This window comes from Hipposideros armiger, unplaced genomic scaffold (genome assembly GCF_001890085.2).
Source record: "Hipposideros armiger isolate ML-2016 unplaced genomic scaffold, ASM189008v1 scaffold_5, whole genome shotgun sequence".
Taxonomy (NCBI): domain Eukaryota; kingdom Metazoa; phylum Chordata; class Mammalia; order Chiroptera; family Hipposideridae; genus Hipposideros; species Hipposideros armiger.
The window spans coordinates 2,562,207-2,589,623 of NW_017731355.1; the positions used below are offsets into that span (position 1 = coordinate 2,562,207).

At 41.1% G+C, this 27,417-nt stretch overlaps 1 protein-coding gene across 1 annotated transcript in view; it reads left to right on the forward strand.

Moving 5' to 3' along the window:
* Window positions 1–27,417, forward strand: part of RTN1 (reticulon 1) — a 197,082-nt gene that overhangs the window by 73,050 nt on the left and 96,615 nt on the right. The window contains exon 2 of the mRNA XM_019644618.1: window positions 25,714–26,487. Within this exon, the coding sequence (XP_019500163.1) occupies window positions 25,714–26,487 (774 nt within the window). The remainder of the gene's footprint in view (window positions 1–25,713; window positions 26,488–27,417) is intronic.

Consider the following 27,417-nt stretch of genomic DNA (forward strand, 5'->3'; position numbering starts at 1 on the left):
GCTCCACCCTGGTGGCACCTGCAAAGACCTCTTTCACAGCACCAATCACAGTGCCTTCTGTCAACAAGCCCAGCCTCCCACCAGCTTGGAAGTTACTTGAGAAGGATCACATCTTTTATTCCCAGTGTGTAACCAAGAGTGGTGAATAAAGGACCACAGCCAGAATACACAGGAAATACCAATTAGTGCAGGTTTATCTATATTTTTCTTTCAAGTCCTGATAGAATTTAGGTGTAAAAGGAAATCTCAGTGATTCTGGGTTTAAATTCCTGTCCTGCTATTGACTAGTGATGTGATCCTTGCTAAATCATTTGACAAGTTTGCCTTAATGTTCTCCTCTGGGATTGCAGGCTGGAGGTAGGGGGAGGAAGAAAAGCAATGAGGTTATAAGCAATAACTAGGGGTCTTCGCAATATAAGAACAATTTAAATGTGTATGCCCAGAGCCGGGCTAGGTTCCCTAAAAGAAGTTAGGCAAAGTCTCAGAATCACTAAGCAGCCTGGTAAGAATGTGCCAAAACACAATGAAAATGGCTGAAAAAGGAACATCATGTATGAGGAGGAGATTATGGTTTTCGTTATATGGTGGGAACCGCTTGTCGTTCTCTGTTGGATAGAATAAAAATGTTGGGAACCCCCGCCTCCTTTGCTGGCCCCAGCTCCTCAGTCCACACCAGAAATATAGGTTTGCTTCCTTGGGATTCTGCCTTCCCTCTTTGTAGCCTTCACCGTGACCTCGTTCACAACCTCGGCTCCACCTTCCGACATTGAGCTGAGGTTCCCCACGTTCATGTCTCTAGCCCAGTGGTCAGCTCCGCCTGTATGCTTCCCAGGCAACCTAAATTCAGTGGGCACCAAATAAAGTGTATTTTGTCTTCCTAAACCTCGTTCTTCCCTTTGTATGTGGAAAGGTTATATTACCGTCCACCCAATCAGACACGCCTGAAACTTGAGGCTCACCCCAGATTCCTCCCTCACTTGAGCTTTCATACCAAAAAGTTATCGAATCCTGTTGCTTTCTCTTTCTTTAACATCTCCTAGATCTACACCTCTCCATCCCCATGGCTGCTGCTCTAGTTCTGGTCTTTATGACCGCTCTCATGGGCCAACGCTATATCCTCTGCTCTGATCTTTCACTTTCCAGACTCACCTGTCGCCTTGCAGCTGCTTCACCAAAACTCGTTGTGATCAAGCACAAGTTGTGCGTTCACACACGCGTGTGATCCCCGGGACGGGCTCAGCATTCCGAGACCACCGGATAAGGACGTTTTACCGAGATCGCCTGCCCCAATCTACCTACCACTCTCTACTTCCAGGGGGACTTTCCTGAAACCTGGTCAGATCTCTCTTGCTGAAGGTGACTCCCCATAGCTATAGTATAATGTTCGAGGTCCTTATACAGCATACGAGGCCCTCCCTGACCTGCCCCTGCCCATTGCAGCCTTATAATCTGTGTTCCTGCACCTCCAATCTGTTTGCTCTGTCTCAGGTGTCTCGATTTCATGGTTTGGAATTTCATGCTTTTGCTTCCAGGGCTCCCTCCACCCTAATGCCCCTATTACTGGTCTGTTTGGTAAACACTTGCTTGTGTTTCAGGATTCAGTGCCCTTCACATAGACCTGCCCATCTTCTCCTATGTATGTCTGCTGTATGCAGGACAAACATACCACCTGGGCCATATTTTATTTGAATTATTTGTGTACAAACCTCTCATGCTCAAATAGGAGAGAAGCTCCTAAAAGAACTGTTATTATAGTTATTTGTTGTTTTAGTCCACTGTCTGATACATAGAAAAGCATGCAGTGAGCACTCCATAAATATTGAATGAACACATGAATAAGTACGGTCTCAGGCTCTTTGACTTACTGTAACTTGGACAAATCATTTAATCCAGAATTGGTGCTTCTTTGTATTTTAAAAAGATTGAGTTTAAAATATCTATAGCACAGGTTTTCCTGAGAATTAAAGAAAGCCACTCATTCATGAATTTAATACATGGATTAAAATGCCATGATCCCTGCTGTCATGGAGCATGCCTCATCGTTAGAGAAAATAATCACAAAAATATATGTAAAATTACAACTGTGACCTGTGCTTCAAAACAGAGCCACATGGGGCGAGGGGAGTCCACGACAGAGGGACTGACCTGGACAGAGGAGTCAGGGCAGCCTTTCTGGAGGAAGCGCTGAATGAGCAGAGATCTGCAGGATGAGGAGCTGCTATTAAGTGACAAGGGAGGAATGTATTTTCCAGGCAGGAGACAGCAGAGCACAGTGCACCCAAGGAGCTGAAAGAAAGCCAGTGTGCCCAGGAAGCAGAGAGCAAGAGGTGAACGTGGAGCGAGACACAGGCAGGTGGAGGCGTCACCATACAGCCTGACTTGGCACAGGAAAGACATAAAATAAATGTTGGTTTTTCTTGTCTTGACTTGCCCTCATCTTTGATTTCTGAAGACTTAGAAAAAACTAGAGGAAAAAATATCATTCTGTTTTGCTGAAAATGTAGCGCCAATCTCATTAGACAGACACGTACGCACTCCTCACGAAAGGGAGTGAGCCGCTTGGTCCTAACTCTTGAAAACAGGGCGAAGCGCTGGAATTCAGACTCCAGCATTAAAACATCCTTCAGCTGAGCCGAAGAAGCCATCATGGACTTCTATTTTGTTCCAGAAAGAGATGGTTTGGGAGGAGGGCTACCAAGTTAATGGCCAAAGGGAAGAAAGAGCCAGCAGTAGGTACCAGTCATAATAGAAGGGCATTTAGATAACAGCGCCACTGGGTCGGCACAAACTTAAAAGGAGATATTGCTAAAACGGGATGTGGTCTCATGCTTGCAGCTTTAGTAAATGCAATATATAGTGTGCCCTGTCCCTGCTGAGGAGTGGCTGTTACTGGAAGAAGAGGAAGCACTGAGGGGTAAAAAGTCGGTGGGCCATGATGAAAGACAAACAAACATAAGGAACGGCGAGCAGATGCTCCAGATTTTAGGGTTTGCCTCTAAACCAAGAGGAGATGGGTGAACCATCATGCCCATGATGATGCCGTGTACCTTAGCTCTCCTCCAATGATGTGGCATCTGACAAAGGAGAGTGCCAGGCGGAGAGTCTGTGTGCTCTCCTGCGACGTGGGCAGGATTCTGACACTGAGGGGCCATGTTCACTCGTGCTGACACATTCAGTCTTCTTAGGCGAGAGGCATGTCACCCCATGAAGAACACTCAGACATCATCGCCTGTCAGCGATGGCAGGTGGATTATTTTTAGTTTGGGAGCTATAACTCAATAAATAATATAAGGTATCCGTGGGCGTTTCAGATGCCGATTAATCTCACTCCTTCCCCCCTGAGTTCTGAACCAATCCCCTCAGGTTCAAGCCTGCATGGTTGCTTTATTTCTGGTAAACCTGGGTGGGGGGCACAGCTTGGATCTATGGTGGTAAAACAGGCTTCTTATTCCTCCTGAAATGAAGTTTTCATCCGGTCCCCAGCAAAATTTCCTGCTGGATGAAAGAGAAGGGCGGGTACGCCTCTCCAAAGGAGTGTCAGAGAGGGTGAGAGGCACGCCCCAGAGGGCAGACTGAAGTGAAGCCCCTTAGCAGCTGCCCCCCAGCAGAGGAAGGCTCAGCCTCTTCATTGGGCAAATGAGGCAAAGAAAAGGGCTAAAGGGCTTTCCCACGAACACTTCAAAATGAAGAAAGTTCCTATTTTATGGACCTTGTCAGAAATGAGAAGCGAGAAGAACGAACGCTGGGCAATTGATGTTTCCCTCCCAAGTCTTGGCACCAAGTATTATTCTCCAAGACACACTGGGCTTTTGACTGCAGAATAAAAAGGAAAGTGATAGAAAACAACTCAGCTTGATTATAATATGGCATCGTATTGAATCAAATTTTATTTAATTGTTTACTGCTGGATATTATTTATATTGCATGCTCTCTGCTACCCCCAATTTAAAACTTCTTATTCTTGGTTGTGAGAGGAACAGTTCAGACTTCACATGGCTTCTCTTTATTTTAGCTATTAGATACAACTTGCTGTTCTATGAATAAATGGTCTTTTTCATTAACCAGGTTACCAGTCCACAATTTTTATTGTCTGTGTACAGAATGTCTAAAATATACATTGAAATAGAGGACCTTGATATTTGTTATATACAATATAGAGTAAAAAGTGTCTTATTTTTGGTCTGGAGATATAAGTTCAATTTCTGTTACTATGTGTTCTTAACCTTACTGTGCCTCAGTGCTCTCGTCTGTAAAATGGGAATAATGAATAGTACCTACCTCATGGGGCTGTTATAAAAGTTGAGTGAGTTGATACCTGTAGAGGATTTAGAATGGTGTGTAACACACAGTAAGCAGTTCATAAGTGTTAGATATCATCATCATCGTCATCTAGTGAAAAAAGCCTCCTAGTGAGAGGTTCAAAATACTGTGATAGGTTTTGTCTAAGTTAGATTAATACTAGATGCTATTTTTAAAAAGCCAAAAATGTATAGTTGCCTAAACACAATAGAGGTTTATTTCTGACTCACATGAAGTCTAAGATATGCTCCTAAGCAGCATGCAGATGGCCCTCAAATGGTGATTAAAAGACCCAGGCCCCTTCCATATTTGGTTCTACCATCTTAAAAATAAGATTTTCAAGGTTAAATGGGGCAGAGACATTCAGCCAGTAGACAGGAGAGGTGGCTGAGATACTCCCTTCTTAACCACCTGAGAGGTAACACAGCACTTCTGCTCACATCCTTTTGGCAGAAACTAGTCACATGGCCTCACCTAAGCAGGGAGATGGGAAATACAGTCTCTGGCTGGGCAACTACATCCCAGCAACACCTGTGTCATGTGGAGGGGTACACGTAGAGATGGACAGGAAGCCATTGCTGCCATAGATTTGCAGGTGGTTTCTGTTTATTATTGCAGCAATTTCCCCCTGAACAGCTAATTCAGTAAAGCAATATAGAAGTGGTTACTTGGCCATTTTTGCTTCTTCAATTAATGAAAAAAAGATGGTACTTTAATTATCAGGAAGACTTTTTTTTAGAGAAGGGATTTATGATTATGCGGTCCCCCTGTGGGGATTTTTGTGGATGTCTGTGAGTTAGCACTTGGCTCACTTGACCATACCTACCACTCCCCAAAGCTCAACCCTGGTGGTGATGAAGTATTGTGACCCAATTTATCCATGTTGATTGTGGTTTATTTAGAAGGGAAACATTAAAAACACATATCTAAATATAAGATTCCTAATGGAAATTCCTTGAGTTTCATGGACTTCACATGTTTTTATTTGAGGCCTTTGGAGGGAAGATAAAGAATTGGACTATTATGAACTGAGTCTGATCAGTGTAGAGAGACATTGCCAAATAGCTTCTTCCTCAGTCATATTTTTGGCCTGAATTATTTGCCTAATTACTTCAGCTCTCCATTTTGCCTATGTTGACACAGCTAAAACAGCAGGTGACACAATGAAAATTGCAGAGGTTGAAAGAAACCAACAACCCTCCAGAGCCAAATTATAATAATCTGTATAGTGTTTTATAGATTATAAATCACATTGATACACTCTTTATTCAGAGTTGGTTCCATACCAAGTGAGATGCAGAATGCTTTAGGGGGAAATTCAGCAATTTTAAAAGTCAGTTTAGTAAGAAACTCACATTATTTGCCATAGAACACTAAAGGGCTGTGCTGCCATTAACTCAGCAGTTGTATTACGGTTTAATTCTGCTACTTAAGGCATTTCAAGCTTTCCTTTCATTTAAGTGGAATGGCAGTTCACTATAGATACTCTTTTTCCATTGTGTGTATATTAGCCCAAGATTTGTAAATCTGACATTCTAGTTTATGTATATAGGTCTATCCCAGGGGTCGGCAAACTGCAGCTCGTGAGCCACATGCGGCTCTTTGGGTATGTACATGTGGCTCTGAAGTAAAATTGAAAATGAAAATAAAGCTATCATAGTTTCATTTATAAAATTTTTAAAGGATATTAACATAATGGTGATTTCATTTGTTTTATGGCTCTCGAATAATTTTGAAATTGTTGTGAGGGACAGGATTGGCTCGTCCGTCTCAAAAGCTTGCCCCTGGTATATCCCAATCTTTCAATACTAGACAAATAAGAGTAACTCCCCTTCATTTACACAGAAGAAAGGAAGGAAGGCATAGATGGATAAAACCTTTGGATAATCTAAAATCCTCTTTTCTGTCACTATATTCCATCATCTCCTATTATGATGTTTCTGAAAGTGCCAAAAAATAAAGTGCCAGAGGATAGGCTGAATATTCGTTTTTTTCCCCATGTCTAGTTCCTTTCTTTCATCTTCTCATGAGTAAGATAATTAATGAGATGGTCAAAAGCAGGGGAGATGGAAGAAGAAAGGCAGTAAACGAAAAGCCAGGATAAATCAGCCCCTGAATAACTGAGAAATGACAGTGCTGCCTCCTATGAGGTGTGATCAAACAATACAGTGAATGTTTAAATTAAAAAAAATCATGACAGTAAAAGACACATTGCCATTAACCCCGCTTAAAATGTGGGATCACTCTCGATGTCCTGAATCATTTTGACTTTGGGGAAGAGCCAGAAGTCGCATGGCAATTTCTGGTACACGACAATTTCTGTCAAATAAAAACATTACAGTGTGTCCTCATCTGCCTTATTCACAGGACCTGGCACCGTGCGACTTCTGGCTCTTCCCCAAAGTCAAAATGACCATGAAAGGTCAACATTTTGAATTGATTCAAGACATTGAGGCAGCTATGACAGCGCCACTAAAGACACTCACAAAAGGACCTCCAGAACTGCTTCAGAAAGTGGCAAGAATGATGGGATAAGTGTGTTTGGCAATGTGTCTTTTACTGTAATAATTTTTTTTAAATTGAAACATTCACCATATTTTTTTTTATCGTACCTTGTACTTCTAACTTGTACTTGTTCCTGTTAAATCTTAGACACAGAGGTATGAGATGGTAACTTCAGAAGACTTTAGTTGATGGAAAAACTACTTCTGATACCCAATTATATAAAAATTAACTTTCCTTAGATATTTAAAGGCTTAATCCAAAATGAGAATATTTATCATCTGTAAATTAATATTGTTATTGGCTTAAAATGAGTTCTGTTCTTTGTGCTGGTTTATTTATCAGAAATTAACTTTTTGCATCAATAGCTATGTAATAGATATATAATATTTCCTCATTTATTCTTGGGACCATGACAGTAAAGTACAAGACATAGTACTATCTTTAGTTTTTTCTTAATTAGGTTTGATATAATATTGTTTTTATTATAATAAGAAATAAATGATGAGAATGTTTTTCTAATATAACTAGGCATGGTAATAGTTTATAGCTAATGAGACAGAATACCCATAAGTCTCATAGATTTACGCTTTACTGTCTTTGGGGCTCTTACATGAGAAACCACTTAAAATAAAATACGTAAGGAATGGAAAATGCAATTAAGGCCTAATTTATGAACTACTTTAAGGTAAGAAATTATATCCTTAATTAACAAATTTATTACTATATTAATTTATAGCAAACCATCTGAAACTCATTGCTCTGAAATTTTACAGTAACATCATTCATTAGAGACAGAATGTATAAGCTGTAGTATAACTTGAACATTCTCCAAGGGAGCAGAATGACTGATGCACTAAAGAACTCATTATCAAGCTGCGCCACTTACCTGGAGTTCATTTACAGGGATCCCAGAGACATAGCCACAGGGTTCCATAAGTAATACACCCTTTCATTTTTTTCTGAGCCCTAATTTCCCACATCTCTAAAATGGCAAAAATAGTCCTTTATTGACTAATAAGGTTATTGCTACAGGGTTGCCCAAATTCTTTGAAAACTTGAGATGTTAAATAATGAAGGACAAGGGCTATGTCTCAGCCTTGTTCATCCTGGGGGACGGGTGTTTTTCGCAGCCTTGGAGCTCCCTAAATCAGAAAGGGAGTAACCAAAAAGATGCACAGTCATCGTGTTATGATTTAGCGTTGTGTTAGCTGAGGAATCAGCCAGCAGCAGAGAGTTCCTCTTAGTGTATGATTTTTTTCCCCCCTGAAATCTTGGAGAAGGATAGGAAGGTTAGGCTGTCTTGGAAATTAATTTGGACAGGTGTAAACTGTTACTTTGACTTTATTTTGCTTCTTTGGCAGCACTCATATAACTTAATAGAATACTGAGCACATTGAAGGCAGCTAAATGTACTCGTTGATAAGTTGAACAGTGGGATTGGCATCTAACACATTTGTATATGAAAATGATTAAGGAGTCAGAAAAATCTATGAGGAATAACATAACTCATTCAGATTTAAAACCATCTCAGGATCTTGTTCTAAAAGAACAAAGATCTAAAAGATCTTGTTCATCGTGTAGAAACGACATGTTGATTCATACAGTTTAGTTTTTTAAAAAGTCAATTATATGATGTAAAAACATTTTTTTAATATTCTCTAGACAAAGTATCAGTTGATTGACTAAAAATTCTATTTTTCTGGCAATTGTATATGTCCTCAGCCTCCAGATATAAAAAGTAATTCGGGTGCTTTTGTCCTCAAATGTTCTGTTTGTTCAGCTTTTATGAATATTTTTAGGCTGTGTATTATCAGAAGTAATTACAAAAGGCAATAGCAATAAATAATGAATAGTATAGTTGAGTCTGAAACAAAATGGTACTTTGACAATTTAGATGTAGACAATCTTTCTCACTGTGCTTCTTATTGTCCCATAATTTTAAAAAGCACAGCGCTAGATGACATGAATTTATACATGAGTGATTCTTAGAATGTCTTGTCATATCCACGAGAGGCATAATTGGAATTGCATATAAGCCTTTCATTTACGATAAGGATAATTGAACGTGAAGCCCTTCAGTGAAGATTTCACCATCTGTGAGAAGTTGGCCCATTCCATTGTTTACTTGAAATTTATGGTGACAATATTCAAGTGAAAGAATAATCTTGATGACCTCCGGCAGCAGTTTGGCATATTATTATGAACTATTTTCATGGCTGAAGATACAGCATTCTGTGGATAATGGGCCTTGCACACTGGCCTGTGTGTGCAGTATGTGGGTGTTTAATAAATACTATTTGATGACAAGACTTAATTTAGGCATGACATTTGATGAATGCTTATGATTCACATAACTCCATGGTGCTCACAGATGCACTTGGGTTTTAATGTTGTAAAAGTTAAGGAGCCAACATAGCACCATAAAAAGCAATGCCCATATTACTTGCACAGAGTTCAGATTGATGGGTCCGCCGCCAAGTCTTCCTTACTGTGGGTCAACCTGTTTGATGAGAAACCTGGAGAAGACCCCTGGAGAAGCCTGTGGTTTTGATGAACTTCATGGCTCCAGGGGACTCCCTGCTGCTACTCAGACATTTTGCAATGTGAAACCAAGATAAGAGTTGGGGAATGAGAATGTAAATGGGTCTTCACAAATCCAACAGAGTTATTAGAGAGATAACTCAAAAGACAGATCCCATTGATGGTAATGACTTTGATATAAAAAAGAAACCTCATATCATTACATAACTCTTAAATTAAATATGCAAGGCTGTCAAGCCTTTTGGGAAATAAACCTAATTTGAAAATCTAAGTCTTTATTTTCATGTTTGAATATCTGTAGCTGATCTAATCACTATAATCCACATGAATTTCTGGTTTATGAAAATAAAGATACATATGCACATACATGCATAAAGCTTGACTAACATTAAGTTTTAATGATAAATTCTGGAAAAGAACCACAGAAATGAATAGAGTTCTGAGAATACTGAACTGGCCTAAAGCAAACCTGATACATTTCCAGAGCCCAACCATTTCAACAAAAGGAAATCATGTGTTAATTGATGAAATCCTAAGTTCTAAGTTGTTTTTGGCTTTTGGTTTATTTGTTCTGTTGTGTTCCCCATACGTAGAGTCAAGTACACAGACACTCTTTTTCTTCAGATAGACTTTCTCATAGCTTTGCTCCTTCTGTGTCTCTGCCTGGGGAGGGGGGCATCCTTGTCCCCTGTTGCCATCCTATCCATCCTCCCAACACCAACTCCTCTGGGATGCTCCTGCATGTCTCACAAGCCGGAAAGGACTGCTCCCTCCTGTGCATTCCCGCCACACTTGGTCCTGCCTGTATCTTCTGTTTCATTACCTTTCATTACTGCTGTGGCCAATGTATTATCAACTCCTGGTGGGCAGCAGACTATGTCTTACCTTGGTATCATGAGAAGTGCTTTTTGACCCAGTGTGGCAGATGGGTTCCCAGTGACCACATGGTGAATCAAAGTGGAGTTTTCCCCCCTTAACCAGCCATGAGGTGCCTAGGCCTTTGATGTCAGGCATTGCACAGACCGTTGTGTGATAAAAGCCAAGAGAAATAACCCATTTTATCTTACTTGTGTTTAAGTTGGCTCTTAATACAGAGCAAATCCGAATGGCCAACCTTATAAGACTACTTTTCAACATGCTGCTTTCTCAGCTTCTTGCCTGATGGGACCAATCCTGTGAGGAACAGGACTTGCTCCTTCAGGGTTCCCAGCAGAGTTCTCATCAATTATTCTGGAATTCTAGAGGCAAAACAACTCATTGCTGGGGAAAGCGTCCATGAAAAATGTATTTCCTTGATCATGAGGTTTAGTAGTGAGTCTCTTTTAATATTCATGTTCCTAATATGCAGCCTTAGAAATGCTTGGTAAGTATTGATACTGACTTTATTCAGGCCCCAAATAAAAAAGCATCCTTTTCAAAGTGTGCGTGTGTTAATAGTGTTTTGAAAGACACAGAGGGAGGAGGTTGCAGTGCAAGATGACATGACTTCATGTGGAAGACTTCCTGGCTATCCTTGTCTTTATTTAACATTTGTTGGAGAGAACTTCCATTCTTTTTAGTAATTGTCTGCATCAGTTCAGTCTGCTGTAACAAAATCCCACAAAATGAATGGCTTATAAACAACAAAAACTTATTTCTCAGTTTGGGAGGCTGGCAGTCTGAAATCAGGGTGCCTGCATGGTCAGGATCTGGGGAGGCCCTCCTGGGTTGCAGACTTCTTGTTGTGTTCTTACATGGCAGAGAGCAGAAAGCAGCACGCTCTGTCTTGACTCTCACAAGGGAACGAATCCCATGCATGAGGGCTCTGCCCTAATCCTAATCATCTAATCCTAATTACCTCCCAATGCTGTACCTCCTAATGCCATCACATTGGAGAGGTAGGATTTCAGCATATGAATTTGGGGGGTGGGGACAGATTTTCAGTCCATAGCAATAATGAATACTTAAAAAAAAAAATCAAGCAGCATAACATCATGGTTAAGAGCAACTGCTTTAGAATCCAACTACCCAGGTTCAAATTCTTCTTCAGCTACTTATAGGGTGACCAACTGGTCTTGGTTTGTCCAGGACAATCCCAGTTTTAGTACTGAATTGTCCTAACGTCCTGGAAAACCCTTTGGCCTTGGGCAAACTGAGATCATTGGTCATTCTAGAAATGTGATGCCGTGTTCAAGTCATTTACTCTCTCTAAGTCTTGGCTTCTTCATCTGTAAAATGGGGGTAATACTAGTGCCTGCCTCATAAGGTTGTTATAGAGCTTTAATGAGTTAATGCATGTACAGCTATAATATTAGCCCAGTGTTTAGCACATAGGAAAGTTAAATAAATCCAGCAATTGCCATCCTTTTTATTAGCTAGTATAACTTTTTTTTTAACACTAAGACACATGGAATGAAATGAAAGAACCATATTAACATGTTAGTGACAAAGCTCAAGGCTCTGTTATAGTCCATTCATGGCTAAGCCTCCTCTCCCTCGATCCCTGAGTCATTGATAGAAGGGAAACTGGGGTGGGGGAGTGAGAGTGTAGAAGATGGCTAGCCCTCTAAACACAATTCAGGGCTCTGTGGTATGGGGGCAAAAATGACAAATGGCAGACCAGATCAAGAGCCATGATGCATCTACATTCTGAGGCAGGGCTACACCTCACTTATCTCTAGTTGTCCAGCCTAATAAAGGGCAGGACAGATGGTCTGACTCCCAATTTTAATCATTGGCCCATGCCATGCCTTTGGAAGAGCTATCTTATAAGACATAGCTGCTATGAGGTCCTATCTTTGTTACCGAAGAAAAGGGAATTCTTCAAACATTTGGTGAGTCCTACTTTGTAAATTTAGTCACTCAAAAAAATTCACTGAACTCTTACTACATGTTAAGCCCTGTGTCAGGGATGCAGAGTTAATAGAACCATTCTTGCCCTCCAGTATCACCCAGGTGACTGACTATAAGACAAGGTAGACAACCATTCAATAAGGTTTGTCACTGGCTGGTTAGCTGATGCCTGTGTCTTTTCACATACAGGTGACAACTATGGCACATTCAAAGAGATCCGTACTCTAGTAATGGGCCTATCTGGGGCTTTTATACAGGTGTGTAGCATTTGCACCCTGGCCCATGGGCAAGAGTAAGAGGAACAAAACAGTTAAATAGTAGGAAGGGAGAAAGAACCCAAAGAAGGCATCATAAGGAAACAGAAAAAAATTCATATTTCTTCTGCTCATCTTTTAGGTCTCAGCTTAAATGTCACCTCTTTAGAGTGGTCTGCGCATCTTATCTAAAGTCACCCAAACCTCCCCACTGATACCTTTCATTTTTTCTCATATTCATGTGTTTGTTTTTTTCAGAGCACTTACTATAGCTGTCAGTTATTTTATTTTGCTGTATTAGAGTATACCCAAAGGTGCTCTAACAAAGAGATGCAAAAGCAGAGTGGTTCAAACAAGCTAGTGTATTTCTCTGTTACTTAACAGTCCAGAGGCAAGTGAGCAGTCAGGTAAGGGTCTGTCCCAGGAAGTCATCCAGGGCTCCTGGTCCCTTCTCTCTTGCCGCTCACCCACCCCTCCAGTGTTGCCGGCATCTGCATTGTTAAAGTGGCTCAAAGAGACCATGTTCATGGACTAGCTCACAGGAAGGGCCAAGAAAGAGTGGAGGACAACCAGCTTCTTTAAGGATGCGACGCAGAAGTAGCACACCTTGCTCCCATTCACATCCTGGTTATGTGTCCACACTAGGGGAAGGTTGCGAAGGGTATGTAGTCTTTAGCTGGGTGGCCATAGGCTAAAAAATTCCTTGAGGTGGGGAGGCGTCCATTGCTAAAGGGAAGAAGGACAGGATAGACACTGGGGGACAGTTAGCAGTCTCTGCCATGTTTGCATAGCTGTTTGTTGTTTGTTTCTGCCTTCGTGGGGTCAGAGATTATATATCTGTTTTATTCACTGTAACAGCCCCAGAAACTTGGATAAATGCCTAGCACATAGTAGGCACTCAGTATGTATTAGATGAATGAGGTTAAATTAACCCTGAAAAAAAATACCATGTTTGTTATATCATTAATAGATTTGGCTTGTCTTTGTTTTGGTATTACCTAAACCCTACTTTAGAGTTTCCACATATTTATTGATTGGCGTGTTTGAGACTTTAAGCCACTGACTGAGACCTAGCATGGTGAGTGGCAGGCACATAGCATGTATTCAACAAATTTTAAGTTTCCTTCCATTTCTTTTAGTCAGGAAGAAAAGATTCATATGTAGTATATAAAGATATGTTAAGAAATAACATTGAAATTATTAATCTTACCATTCAAAGATGAAATCCAAAGTATTAAAGAATTCCCTTAAAAGGGTTCATTTTCAAAAACCAGGACTCTCTTGGGTCAACCGACGAACTGACCAGCAGCTAACAGGCAACTGGATAGTTCTGGTTTTTTTGTTTGTTTGTTTGTTTTAATAGCTGAGCCATCCTGCCACCTGTTGGCAGCTCAGCCGCAACTCAGCTAGGGACGGGACTTGAACTGCTGTTGCTCAGAGCTCACACTCTTGAGTGAGCTCCTAACCAACTGAGTCACTAGGCCGGCCCTGGATAGCTCTGTTTTAACCCTTGGTTTCTTCTCAAGGTATAAGAGAATCTGTCTTAACAACTTCAAGGTAAATAAAAAATATTATGTTGAATAGCATACATGAGTTTGAAGCAAAAATAATTACAAGAAGAAAGAAGGTATATTGACTCTGGCCTGTTTCTACACTTAGAAGAGGGAAAACTTTATTCTCTGATTTCTTTCCAACTCTGTTTCAAGAAGCATTTATTTTGAAAATCGTTTTGTGTTGAGGGGCAGAGTTAAATTCCAGCTAATTGTTAACCCTTTTTTAAAAAAAACAACAACTCTTAAATGGAATTGACTTTTGTTTGTGACTCAATGTGTTAATTTAGTCCTTAACTAGAACGAATGATCATTCTTAGGAGTCATGTTAGAGGGCTCCCAATACCAGATGCAAGAGCTAATGTCTGCAGATTATTTTTAGAGGTTTTTAAAAAACCATGAAAATTTAATGGTTATATTGAATTATTGACATAGTAATTGGTTACTGGTTCCTTTTTCCAGGACACGTTTGGCTTCGACTTCTGCTGTCATTTTATGAAATCTTACAGAACAAAGAAAGGCAGCATCCTCTGCAAGCTCATATTTATTTAGGGTTTAACCCAGACCATTTTAACTGTTCACATACTAGCTTCTTTAGGGAGTCTGTTTTTGCCCTCACACATGACAGATCCATTTCAGACTACTCAAAAAGGATGACTGTGAGAGGTGTCTAAAGTTTAGATGGAATATATAGAAATTCAAACAACCACCTGAATTTATTTGGCTGAACATCAAAGCATCAAACTTTCTGTCTCTGGAAATTCATTACCTATTCTTTAGCCTACAGAAATCCTCCACATCCTTCAAGATTGGGCTCTAGTCCCTTAAATCCTGTGAACCTCCCTAACCAGGCACGTCTGTAGTAAAAGGACTTTCTTTTGAACCAATCTCCAGTATCTCTGAGAGCTATTCTATCAGGAGCTTAGAGTTCCCGGCTAGACTTGAATGTTCAAGTCCTTGTGCACGGTCACTATTTTTTCATAGCTTCTGTTGGAACCGCTCTTTTTCTTAGATTCTGTACTGTTGAATCCTGCCCTTTCTTTGCTACATTTTCCACTAATTCTCTCAGTTTGACATACAGGTTAGACACAAAGAAGAGCATTTTACTAGGCCATTTCCAAATAGCTGTGTAGTAAAGCAAAAAGACATTTAAAAATATTTATGTTCCTGAGCCTCAATGGTCTCATCAAAAAAGGTATTGCAGCGTTATTTATAACAAAAGAACTAGTGACAACATAAATGTCCAACAGAAGGGGAATGCTGAAATGAATTTTTAGAACACTCATTTTATGGAATACTGATTTTGAAAAATATAAGGTAGATCTCTGTATACCAAAATGGAAGTACGGCCTTTGTATAGTAAATAGAGTATACATATATACAGTCTGTGCATACCTGTATACACATAGGCACATATGCATACAGTGCAAGTCACATTTTCCTCACAATAGCAACCCTTCTCCAAACTCCTAAAAACAATTGTATTTTTGTAGAAACAATGTATTTATTGATTATCATGTAGGTAGATGACCCTAGAAAAGTGCAGTATTTTCATTACCCCCTTAGAATGTGCAGTTGATTCAAATTTTGCATTGATGTCAGAAATTATGCATGTTTTAAGTTTATTGCTTATTATTTATTGTCCTTTTCCTTCCTGGGCATAAAAGGAAAGAAAGTGGGAAGAAAAGAAACCTTGATGTAGTTTCTTGAGTACTCAGAACCACTTGGATCTATACTCCCAAACTCTGGTATACAGCAATGGCTGAGTTGTTGTCCTGTTTTAAACACACAGTTTACCTCGGCGCATAGATCAGATAGCACAGAGGAGCAAAATGAATGCTGTTATTGATAGAGGACAGTAATTTTTCTTGTCACTTTCCTTGATTAGTATGGCTACCTCTGGGGTCCATTTTCTGTATACCTAGGAAAATAAATTTTCAGCATATATTTGATCGTGTGTGTGTGTGTGTGTGTGTGTGTGTGTGTGTGTGTGTGTTCAAGTCAAAGGATTTGCCTTTGAGTCCCAAGTGATGTGTCCTGAATTCCATTTTTATGCTAATTTGTCCGAAGATATCATTCATCTGTTTCTATTCTTTCAATCTGCGTTCCAACATGAGATTGTGATTGAGATTAGGAATGCTCAAAACCCAACATTAAGTTTCAAATGTTCCATGACTAGCAGAACACAGGAATTAGATTTTGAAAACTCAAGGAAGAACGCATACTGTATAAAGGCAAAATGATAGCTAATGACAATTGCATTTCAAAATAAAAGCACTCTCTTCTGCCCATGTACCTCAAAAATGTGGTCAGCTTCTTTTTCACTAAACAATATCTAGAAATCTTTCCACATCAGTACTATGTAGAGATGTTCTTCCTTCTTTTGTACAACTACACAGTATTCTATATGAAGAAGTCCATAGTTTGTTTAACCAGGCCTTGATAACGGACATTTGAGTTGATTTTAATTTTTGTTATTTCAAGCTATATTGCAATGAATAACGGTTCATATTCATTTTGTACATGTGCAAGTACATCTATAGAATAATTTCTGTAAACTTGCTGGTTCAAAGAGTAAATACAGTTGTAATTTGGAGAGGCATTGTCAAATTGCCCTCCATAGGGGTTATACCGTATTCCACTCCGACTAGACTGCTCTCAGTAAGCAAGTGCTTGTTTTTCCCCAGCCTCATCAAAGAGTGTATTGTCAAACATGTTTTCATTAAAACTTTTATGTTTTGGGGTTATTATATTGCCTTTTCTATGCAAAGCGTTTATTCTTTTCCGTTACCTACAACAATGGATTGATAGTCTTTTTTTTTTTCCTTGATTTCTAGGAACTCTTTATATGTTAGGGAGATTAGCTCTTTATGTGCTATGTTGTTTTCTATCTGAGGTGCCTGTTTTCACTAATAGACTTTGAAGACAAACAAGCTTGGGAACAACAGTGAGGTATATTTAAGTTCAATTTTTAAAATAATAATGATCCCTTAATATGTGTTTGATTCTTAATGTTTTGATTTCACTGTCTCACAATAGTCTTCACAATAACCCTATCAGGTGATAATTTTTATTAACAGATGAAACTGAAGCACAAAGGTATTAGGAAGTCTGCCCATAGTCACAGCTAGTAAATTGTAGAGGCAGTATTCAATGCCACACTTTTGACTCCACAGCCCAGGCTATTAACTATAACACTTATTAATAATTAGGTTTGTATAGTAATATTTCCATCAATGAACATAGTCAAACTAAGGTTGGGAGATGGTCAATGCTGAATCTTGGGGATGAGTTCCTAGGATAAGATGGGGATTGAGTTACTGGATGACTTCAAAGAACTCTTCCAATTAGTCTGTATTTTTTTTTCTGATGAAGCTATGCCCGACCAGAAAGATGAATCAGGATATATGACATGCGAGAGCTCCATATGGAACTTTCTTGCTCCAATTATGATCTTCCAAGAGACACTGCCACCCCCAGCATCACAGCCACAGCAGCCAGGGGGGACCTGAACTTCCAGTTACAAACAGTGGCTTCATGGTGAATGTTTATGACACACTAAGTTACTAAGACTACATTTGTATGAAAATGTCCTTTATTTCAATGCTTTGCACATGGTAAGTGTTCAGTAAATCCTTTGATTGTTTTAACACATGATTAATTGTAAAGCTTATTCCAAAAACTCTTGAATGTGACTTAATCAGATGGAATATGGAGGTAATCAGCCAGTCAGTAATCACTGAGCACATACGATGTGCAAAGCACAGTGCTAGAGACTCAGGGATATGAAGACTATGAGACATGGTTCTCAACAAGTGTACAGAAAAAAAATAACTGATGACCAAGGCAGAAAAGCCCATGAACCCCAAACAAATGGTCACAGCCCTTGGAGTAGAGATGAGGGAAAAAGCATTGAGGAGTGGGGTGCAAGGGGAGACCCCCTAGAGGAGGTAACACATCACCAGAGACTTTATTTGGATTTGGGGAGAAGAGAAAGAGTCTTTCAGTTGAGGGGAAGGGCTGAGCAATTGCATATAAGTTGAAAATATTATTTTAGGGGGCTTGAATGGTGTGTTTCTTGAGCAGGCTCAGAAATAAAATCATAAAGGCAGACGGGGACCTCACTGATGAGGATCCTGAATTCTAAGCTAATGGGTGGGCAAAGATGGCACCAAAGGCCCTGAAATAGAGAAGTGACATGGTGAAAGTGGTGTTTTAGCGAGATGAAGACGTCAGCCGTGTGCAGGATGGCACAGAAGAGGCAAGGCTGAAAGCCGGAAAATACTTAGGAAACATCAGTCATTCAAGTAGAAGGTGATAAGGATCTAGCTGTGAAGGGAAAGGGTCCTGTAAAAGGAATTATGGGGATTAGCTAGAAGATTCTATGTAGGGTGAGGGAGCAAAAGAATCATTCAAGTGCCAACAGAAATTGATAGTACACATTTTTTGTTCCTATCCACGTATACATAGCACTGAAGAAATGTGACCAAGAACAATTATTTTTTCTTTTTGGAAATCAGAGAGCAAAATTCTATCAACAAATGATAAATAGATTGGGGTAGCTCTTGCTTTTGTTCCAAAGGTAATTCTTTGTGTGGCAGAGGTAACTTAGAGCTTTCTCTGTATTGAAAACATTAAGAGTCGAATGCGTCTAAATTAGGTGGGTGGCGTAGATAGTGGAGATGGTTGCATAACTCTGAATACACAAAAACTGCTGAATTGTACATTTTGAGTGAATTTTATGGTTTATGAATTATGTAAATCAATAAAGCTGTTATTTATTTTTTTTAAAAAGCAATGAGACGGTAAGGTTTTAAGGATCTTTTCTTAAGATCTAAGTAAATTTTAAATAAATATTTCCATCCACTCCACCTCCTCAAAAGATTGTCCCTCAAAGAAGGCCCCAGACTCGCATTTCCACCTTTGGACGGCAGGCAAAAAATATCTCACACTTCCAAGCTCATTAGAACTTTCACTCCTGTTCCATCTCAGAGCTGTGCAGCTTTATGCTTTCCAAGGCACTGATGAGAACCAGCAAAGAAACTTAGACAGCGGTTTGTCTGCGAGGCCAGGCTTTTATCTCTAACAGAATTTTGTGCAAGCCCTGGCTCTTCAGAGGGGAAAGAAAAGCCCAAAACTTGCTGAATCATTTTCTATTAAACATTAATTTTGCAACCCCAACAGCTAAATCTATATTATTCAGGCAGGCAGGCTTTAAATAAGGCAGTGAGTTGAGGAAAGAAAGCGTAGTTACTCATATTCTTAAACCCCTGAACATGTCATCAGCTTTGGCTTTGAGTCTTTACTAGAGAATGCAGACTCATTTTTTTTTCTTATTTTTTACTCTAGTAACTAATCACATAGATAAAATTTGAAAGAATGAGTGTTCCTGGGTTTCTCAGCACCCATTTGTCATGTTAAATCGCTGGCCACTTAATTTCAGAAGGAGGATGTTTTCTAGGTGACACAGAGGCTCCTGGAGCTTCTCGGGCATATCCATCTATCCTAGATGGCTCTATTGTCAAACGTGTCACAGCTTCCACGCTGTGGGCTTGCTGACTTCTTAGCACTCAGAAAAGATACGTGGGAGTTTCAGGGAAAAAGCCTCACAGCCTAACCTCTGTGCGGGCTGTTGCCATCCGTCACGTGGGCAGCCTAAGGACAAGCGATTCCAGGAAAAGGGAATGCGGGTTCACTCTGGGTCACTGTTTCTAGCCTAGTTCTTGAATTTTAATGTGAACTCTCTCCCCACTCCCACTGTCATTCAGGGTTTTTTGTTGTTGTTGTTATGACCTCTGCCCCTTTAAAAATATTTCTTAATTTAATGGGACTCCTGTCCCCTATGCCTGTTAGTATTGGCTCTATTCAAATAATAATTGGCAATAATAATTGGTATTTTTGCTTTGTATGTATTTTTTTAATCCAGGTGTTTCTCTAATGGAGCGCATCTACCTCTGTGCTCACAAAACCTTTGGTATTATCAGCCTTTCTTTCTGGCATTCTCTCGCTTTCCATTGCAGAGCAGTGAGAGGGGCTTTACTGAGTTACTGAAGTGTCACCTTAAACCACAGACCCCTTTTCTTTAATTGGAGGAGTCACAATAAGCTTCATCCACAAGGAGCAAAGCTCATCCATGGGTGCTGAACACTTGTGTTTCTTTTCTGTCTATTGTCCTGGTAAATTCAACTTTTCACACTCGAGTCAGTCATCACCATGATTATGACAGGATCTATGTCAGTTGTGTCACTAGAAAGCACTGACCAAACAACCACTCGCTCATGGAGCTCTGCAGACAGCCACGGCCTTGCACTCTGGAGACTGTAGCATCCAAGGCAGACCCCAGAGGGCAACATGACTGTGGACTGGCTGTATTTAATTCCTTCTGGCCCAAATGACCCTGATTGCATGCCATTAGAGACACAGTACCAAATCAATGGACAGATGATAATGTGTTGTAAAGGGCGAGTGTCCTCCCTGCTAAATAGAGGTAAAAATAAAACCCACAGTTCTCATTTATTGTGTACTATGTGCTATGCACAGAGTTAAGTGCCTCATCTCATTTAATCCTCATAACAGCCCAATAAGATGGGAACTATTGCCCTCATTTTAAACATGAATACACGGAAGCTCAGAAAGGCTAACTTGCCCAGAGTCTCACAGCTGACTGGAGGAGAGCCTGACTACAAACCTCAGCTCAGGCCACCAGCCGGATGTACTCAATGTAAGGATGAGTCAGAGCTAAGCACCAGGGCTTTAGATTGAAACTTTCCGTGGGCAAAGTAAAACCATCTTCAGCAAGTCATCTTTGTCATCTCATTCCTTAGTATTGCCAGAGAATTAAAAAAAAAAAACCAAAACACCCACCTCTCTGCGGTTACTGAATTTGTAGAGCTCGTGATTGGTTTTCTGATCCAGGCAGGACGTTGGTGGCTATAAAAGCCTGATTTTATCAGCACAGATGGTATAATGGCAATAGCTAGAACTTCTTTGTATCTTTCTTCCACTTAGCTTTTGACTAGAAACAATGACCTATGGACCCTTCAGTTTTTATTATAAGTACTTTGCTGAAAAGTTACTTGTGAAACGAACATTTGAAAACTCAATCCCATTTTAAATGCACCCAGGTAACTGAATTTGCTGTGCCCTCCTGTCCAGCCATCTCCCAAGAGGGCATCAGTGACTCCACCCATTGTATTACTGTATCTGCCTTTACATGAATCAGACCTCTAGAAAAGCAAGGAAACTTCCATAGAGAAAGAAGTAAGGTGTTCCAAGGAATCTTTGGTTCTTTGAAGTAGTAATTTCTAGTCTAGACCAGAAGAGCACTTTTATTTAGTGGATTTGTATTTAACGATGTGACAATATTGGTTCCTGCCTGGGGTAACTGGCCCCTGCTCGCTCTCTCAGTTCCCACATCTGCCAGCTCTGCAGGAAGCCCTGACAAGAATTGATGGGCTTTCCTGAGCCCGAGGCTCAGCCCTGCTTCCAGTTCCAACAATCCCACAGGACTCTGCTCTCGCATAATTTACTGTCTAAAAGGACTTTCTGTTTTCAAGAGTTCTAGCTGACAGGCACTCTGTAATGTATGTACATTTTCAAATTCAATAAGTTACAACCTTGAGAATCTTTCAGGGTATTTAGCTCAATTTAAGAAACATGGCCACATTCAAAGTATTTCGATTATTTGTTGCTTTCACAAGGGTTCTGACACAGTCCCACTGAAACGTGTGATTTACACAAGTGACTTTGTCCCTCTTCCTCTAGAGGGTTGTATTTGAAGAGTGTGTGGCAAGGGCGTCCTTAGCATTTCATACTGGGTTCTCTGAGCAAGACAGAGGAGGTAGGAAAAGAATTTCAGGGGCGGGAATTCCTCCGAGTTGTTGATTCTATTTATAACCTCTCTAATACTGTAGATGTGCTCTAGATTCTATTCCCTCAATTATTACCACATACCTGGGAAGCCCCTATGTGCTGCAGCATCACCTCAGGGAAAATTATGTTGATTCTGTTTTACAGGGAAGGAAGAAGTGAAGGAAATTGTGTCCGACTACAGTGGCAGCCAATCAGTATAAAAATCATAGACAGTTGGAAGGGACTTGTGTGGTTATGTCATCCAACCTTCCACCAATGCTGGTTCCCACTTAGGCAGATGCTGGGCTCCTCTCTCTCTCTGATTTCCCACTGGGATCCAGACGCTTCTGTTTCTGAGATGCAGCTCCACGCTATTGTTGAATAGCTCCAATTCTAAAGCGTTCTTTCAGTTAATAGATTAAAAACATCCTCTTTGTAATTTGCATCAGTTAGTCCTAGTTTGTTCTCAGTAGCTGCATGGAATAAGTCCATTGATGGATTGTTCCAGTCATTCCTTTATTCATTTTGTATTGGGTGCCCACTGTGTACAATATGGTGTGCAAGTCATGAGCCTCAAACTCCAGGAGCTGACAGTTTACTGGGCGATAACGTGGACATAGAGAAGTCATATGTCATACATGCCACATGAGCAGTGTAATGAAGCGCTGTAGGAAAGAGGAGGAAGGACAGTAGGAAGGGGTCAGGTCCTGACAGGTGTGGTCAGCAAATTCATCATGGAGGAGGGGGCATTTAAAGCTGCTCAGCTTTAGTGTCCTGAGGTTAAAAGGCAGAGATTTGGGTGTGGAGATTAGAAGGCTAAACTGTTGAAGTGATGGGCAGTTTATATTAACCAGAGCTCAAAGTTTGAATTGAAGAGTGAAAGACTGGGCTCAAAAAGCTAATGGAGTTAGTGTGAGATTGTGGAGAGCTATGGAGACAGGGCCGTGAGCCCAGATGGTATCCCCCTCGTCTCAAATGCCAGGCTGCAGAGTCCAAGGAGTATCCAGTGAGGCAGGCTGGAACCCTGGGGCCAGTTGCTGAGTGGTGTTTAGTGTGATAACTGCTGTCAGGAGACAGTGGGCTGGAGGGCTGTGCAGCATGCCAGGTGATGAGGGCCAGGAGCCCTGTGGTGGCCTCTGCAATAGAAGCATCGAGTGAGCGCTGAATGGTAATGACACAGCCCTGGAAACTACCGACTGTGCATTCTCCAGGAGAGCATCCCGCCCTCACCCCCCAATCTTCCGACAATTGACATCCATGGGCAAAGCCCTCCTTACTTTCTAGTGGACAAGTACTTGTTAACATGTGGAAGTGGTTCCGTGTAATGTGGTAGAGAATCCCAGGATCCAAATGTCTGTACTGGAATATTTCAGGATTGATTCCCCTGCCTCTAGTGACATCTACGTGTAGGCTGAACCCATATAATGAAAGAAGCTTAAACAGTTCTTTAGGATAAAGTTGTGTGTGCACACATGGATTTAAATTTTGTGGATTTTTCTTTGGTGGTCTATGTAGGGTAGGCAATAAGGCCCACAACTACTATTATTCCTTTTGTTACTGAGCTTTCTTTGGTCTAACTTGAAAACAGGGGCCGCCATATGCAAAGGCTGTACTAATAGAAGCCTTACGGAAATGTGCAGATCGGAACTGGTCTATTGCTCCCAACATTAGACCTCTTGCTGAGTGAAGTGCGTATCAGCAATTTGAGGGGATCTGCCAAACTGTCTTCGTACACGATCCTGTTCCTTGTGCTTAATTCTAAATTTCACACTTTCTTTTATTTCACAAATATTTATTGAGTACCTACTATGTGCCAGGTCTTGTCCTAGGTGTTGAGCTACGTTAGTGAACAGAATGATCAAAGATTTCTGCCCTCACGGAGCATGCCTAGCCAGGGGAGACAATCAATATATAAGTAAGAAATAAATAAAGAAGTAAATAAATAAGTTAATTATATGGTATATTAGGAGAAAGTGATACAGAAAAAAAGCAAAAGCAAAGAAAGGTATGAGGGAACAGTGTTGCCAGGGAATGGGAAGGGCAGGGTGCAATTTGAGATAGAGTGACCACTGTTGTCTTTGTTAGGAAGGTGAGACCTGGCAGTGAGGGGACTAGGTATGCAGGTACCTGGGCGAAGAGAGGTCCAAGGAAGGAAAACAGCCAGTGAGGCAGGAGAGGGCTAGGAGGGAGAAGAGGCTTTGCGCTTTTGTCAGTCCCCTTAGACGAACAGTGGCGCAGGCAACCAAGAAGAAAGCTAAGAAAAGACAAAAATTAAATTTGTGATGATACCGATTTAAAATTACTTAAAAAATACCCAAAACCTTCACAAACTGATTTAAGACCGTGTAAAAGGCCGTGATGGAAGGTTTCCTGACTTTTAGACTGCTTGGGTTTGAATCCTGACTCTGTCACTTCACTTTCTGCCTGTGAGATCTTAGGTGAGTTACTTATTAGCCCCTCTGTTCCTCTGTTTTCTCATCTGTAAAATGAAGCTAATAATAGTACTGAACTCCTAGAATTGCTTTGATGATTGAATGAGTCAATATTAATGAAAAGCTTGGAACTATGTCTGACACATAGCAAGAACTCAAATATTAGCTATTATTATTATATTGGGTCATCAGAAAAGTCATGACGTATTTTTTTCTGTTTTTCATTGCAAAAATGCATCATGACTTTTCCGACAAGCCAATATTATTGCTACTACTTTTATTACTTTTATGAGTTGGTGCTCTAATCTGGAATATCCTTCGGGTGTGTCTTAAGGGGTGTGTGTGTGTGTGTGTGTGTGTGTGTGTGTGTGTGTGTGTGTGTGTGTGTGTGTGTGTGTTGAGAGTGTGGGGCTTAATTTATAATGTAGTTGTGAGAATTATGTAAAATCCAGCTGCTTAGCATATAGTAACTCCTCAATAAACATTATTTTCTTTCCTCTGTGACAGTATTTTACAGTTAAGCAAAACAAAGTGTTTTCCTCTTCTGACCGCTATTAATGAGCTTTTGGCTGGTTTATGAATCGAATGAAGGCCAGGTGAAAACACTGAACAGACTCAAATTTGGAAACTTGTTTTGCCTGTGGCACTGTTAGTGGAACTGAGAAATTCCCAGTGGGTCATTCTGAATATCACTGGAAGGAAAAGAATGGGCAGTAGATGAGTGGATGAGGAGTGAAACAAAAGGAGAAAACCGAAGATTCAAATAGGGAAGACCACCATGAAGGTGATACTAATTTGGGATGAGGCCATCAGAAAACTAGGAGACCCTTTCTCTAGGGACCTTTAAAAAGAGAAGGGATGCTGTCCACCCAGGTGGAGCAGGAGTTCGGGGGGAGGGGGGGAAGGGCTGGACTAGTGGGTCTCCTGTGGCCTCTCCCAGCTCTCTGAGCCTCCAAGCAGCCCCTCTCCCCAGTCAACTATCGTATCATTGCACTTACAAACCTGAATTAGCCTACATTTCCACTCCTGCTTAAAGATTCATGAATAATACAAGGAGGGCTTCTGTTGAATAATAAATACTAAGCAAAACCAAGTCACTGTGTATTAAGCTAGTAGATGTTAAAAATCAACTTTCTGGTCCTCTGGGATCTGTCCCCAACTTCTCTGGGCATGACAGCTTACGTGAGCCTCTGTAGTCCATGGCCAGGGAGATACCGCCCTGATTCCCTCGACTGTGGCAATTTCCCTGACTGCCTATAATTTTCCTATCTCACCGTGGCCTATCAGGAAGATCAGGAAAAGGAACGTGCCAGTGCTGCGAGGGAACTCTGAGGTCTGGAGGAGAAGGGATGCCGTGTCTCCACAGGGCAGGGGTGGGTGGTGGGCTAGGCAGGGGAGAGAACTGAGGCCCGGAGCCCACTCACCATCTGCTGCTGTTTTGGTTCCTAGGTGCAGCAGATGTCTCCAGTGCCATGGACCATCCGCTTTCAACAGCATCCAAAGACGGGGAAGGAGCATGTTACACGTCTCTGATTTCCGACATCTGTTACCCACCTCAGGAGGAGTCTACGTATTTCACTGGAATCCTTCAGAAAGAAAATGGCCACATCAGTGCGTCAGAGAGCCCTGAGGAGCTGAGCACCCCTCGACCCTCCTTACCAGACGTACCTGGGATGGAGCCTCATGGCTTATTTAGTTCTGATTCTGGGATAGAGATGACTCCTGCAGAGACCATCGAAGTGAACAAGATCTTAGCAGACCCCCTGGACCAGATGAAAGCAGAAGCTTACAAATACATTGACATAACCAGGCCAGAGGAGGCGAAATGTCAGGAGCAGCAGCGTCCCAAGTTGCAAGAGAAAGACTTGGACTTTAAGAATGAGGACACTGAAATCTCAACAAAATCCGAAAAGGCCTGTGAACCAGAGAAGCCAGATCCTGTGGAGGGAAAACTCCTCAAGGACCATTTATTTGAAGAATCAACATTTGCATCTTATATAGATGATCTCTCTGAAGAGCAGCACAGGGCGCCTCTGATCAGTGCCCCGGTCAAAATCACGCTGACCGAGATGGAGCCTTCTATTGAAACTGCTACCCAGGAGAAGACCCCCGAGAAGCAAGATACTTGCCTAAAACCGAGTCCAGACACAGTCCCCACTGTCACTGTCTCAGAGCCTGAAGATGACAGCCCAGGATCGGTCACTCCTCCGTCTTCCGGAACAGGTAAGGAAACTGGTGTCCCTGCCTTGGGAAAGCCCAGTGCATGGAAGTGTGAATATAAAGGAATGCAGATTTGCATCTAAAATACTTTACTGTATAGGATTCCCTTAAGTCTCCATTTAACTGATTCAGTAATTAACATACAACCTTTTCAGTCTTGTGCCCATTGTATAAAGGTTGGAATTTGGGATATTTCTTAAACTCCTGTCAGATTTGCTTTGTAAACAGTTCTTTCTTCTGTTGAGGATGACACACTGGAAACTAAGACGTATCACCTGCTTCTAGGGCAGCTTTCCTCCCGGTCCTCCTGGGGGAATCATGGGCTGAGTAGCTTGGCTGTGTCACCTTGGGAAGGGCATATACATTCCTGGTGCCAGCTCCAAGCCTTGTGTGATGAAAAGGGGTGGGCTTCAGAGTCTTTTGGTGGGTCATGGGCAGTGAGAGGTAACATAAACAAAGGCTACTTCTTTCCTCCCCCTTCAACTTCAGCTCTGTCATTTTTTATCTTTTTAGTTTATTGAGGATCTATGTACAATTTTATTTTTTAAACTAAGGGATTTATTTGGTTACAGTTTTTTAAAGTCTGCAATTCACTACACTGTGATTTTATTCAACTTGAACATTCTACTACTCTGACTAAAGGCAGGGTGTTACATCACGTTCAGTAATCCTCTCAAACACAAAGGGCGCCTCCTCTACCTGGGTGAAAGGAGCTTCCCTATCCCTACCCTGTGCGTCTCCATCCTGTGTGCATCTCTGTCCTGTGTGCATCTCCATCCTGTGTGCATCTCCGTCCTGTGTGCATGTCCATCCTGTGTGCATCTCTGTCCTGTGTGTATCTCTGTCCCGTGTGCATCTCCATCCTGTGTGCATCTCCATCCTTTGTGCCTCTACATCCCGTGTGCATCTCCATCCTGTGTGCATCTCCATCCT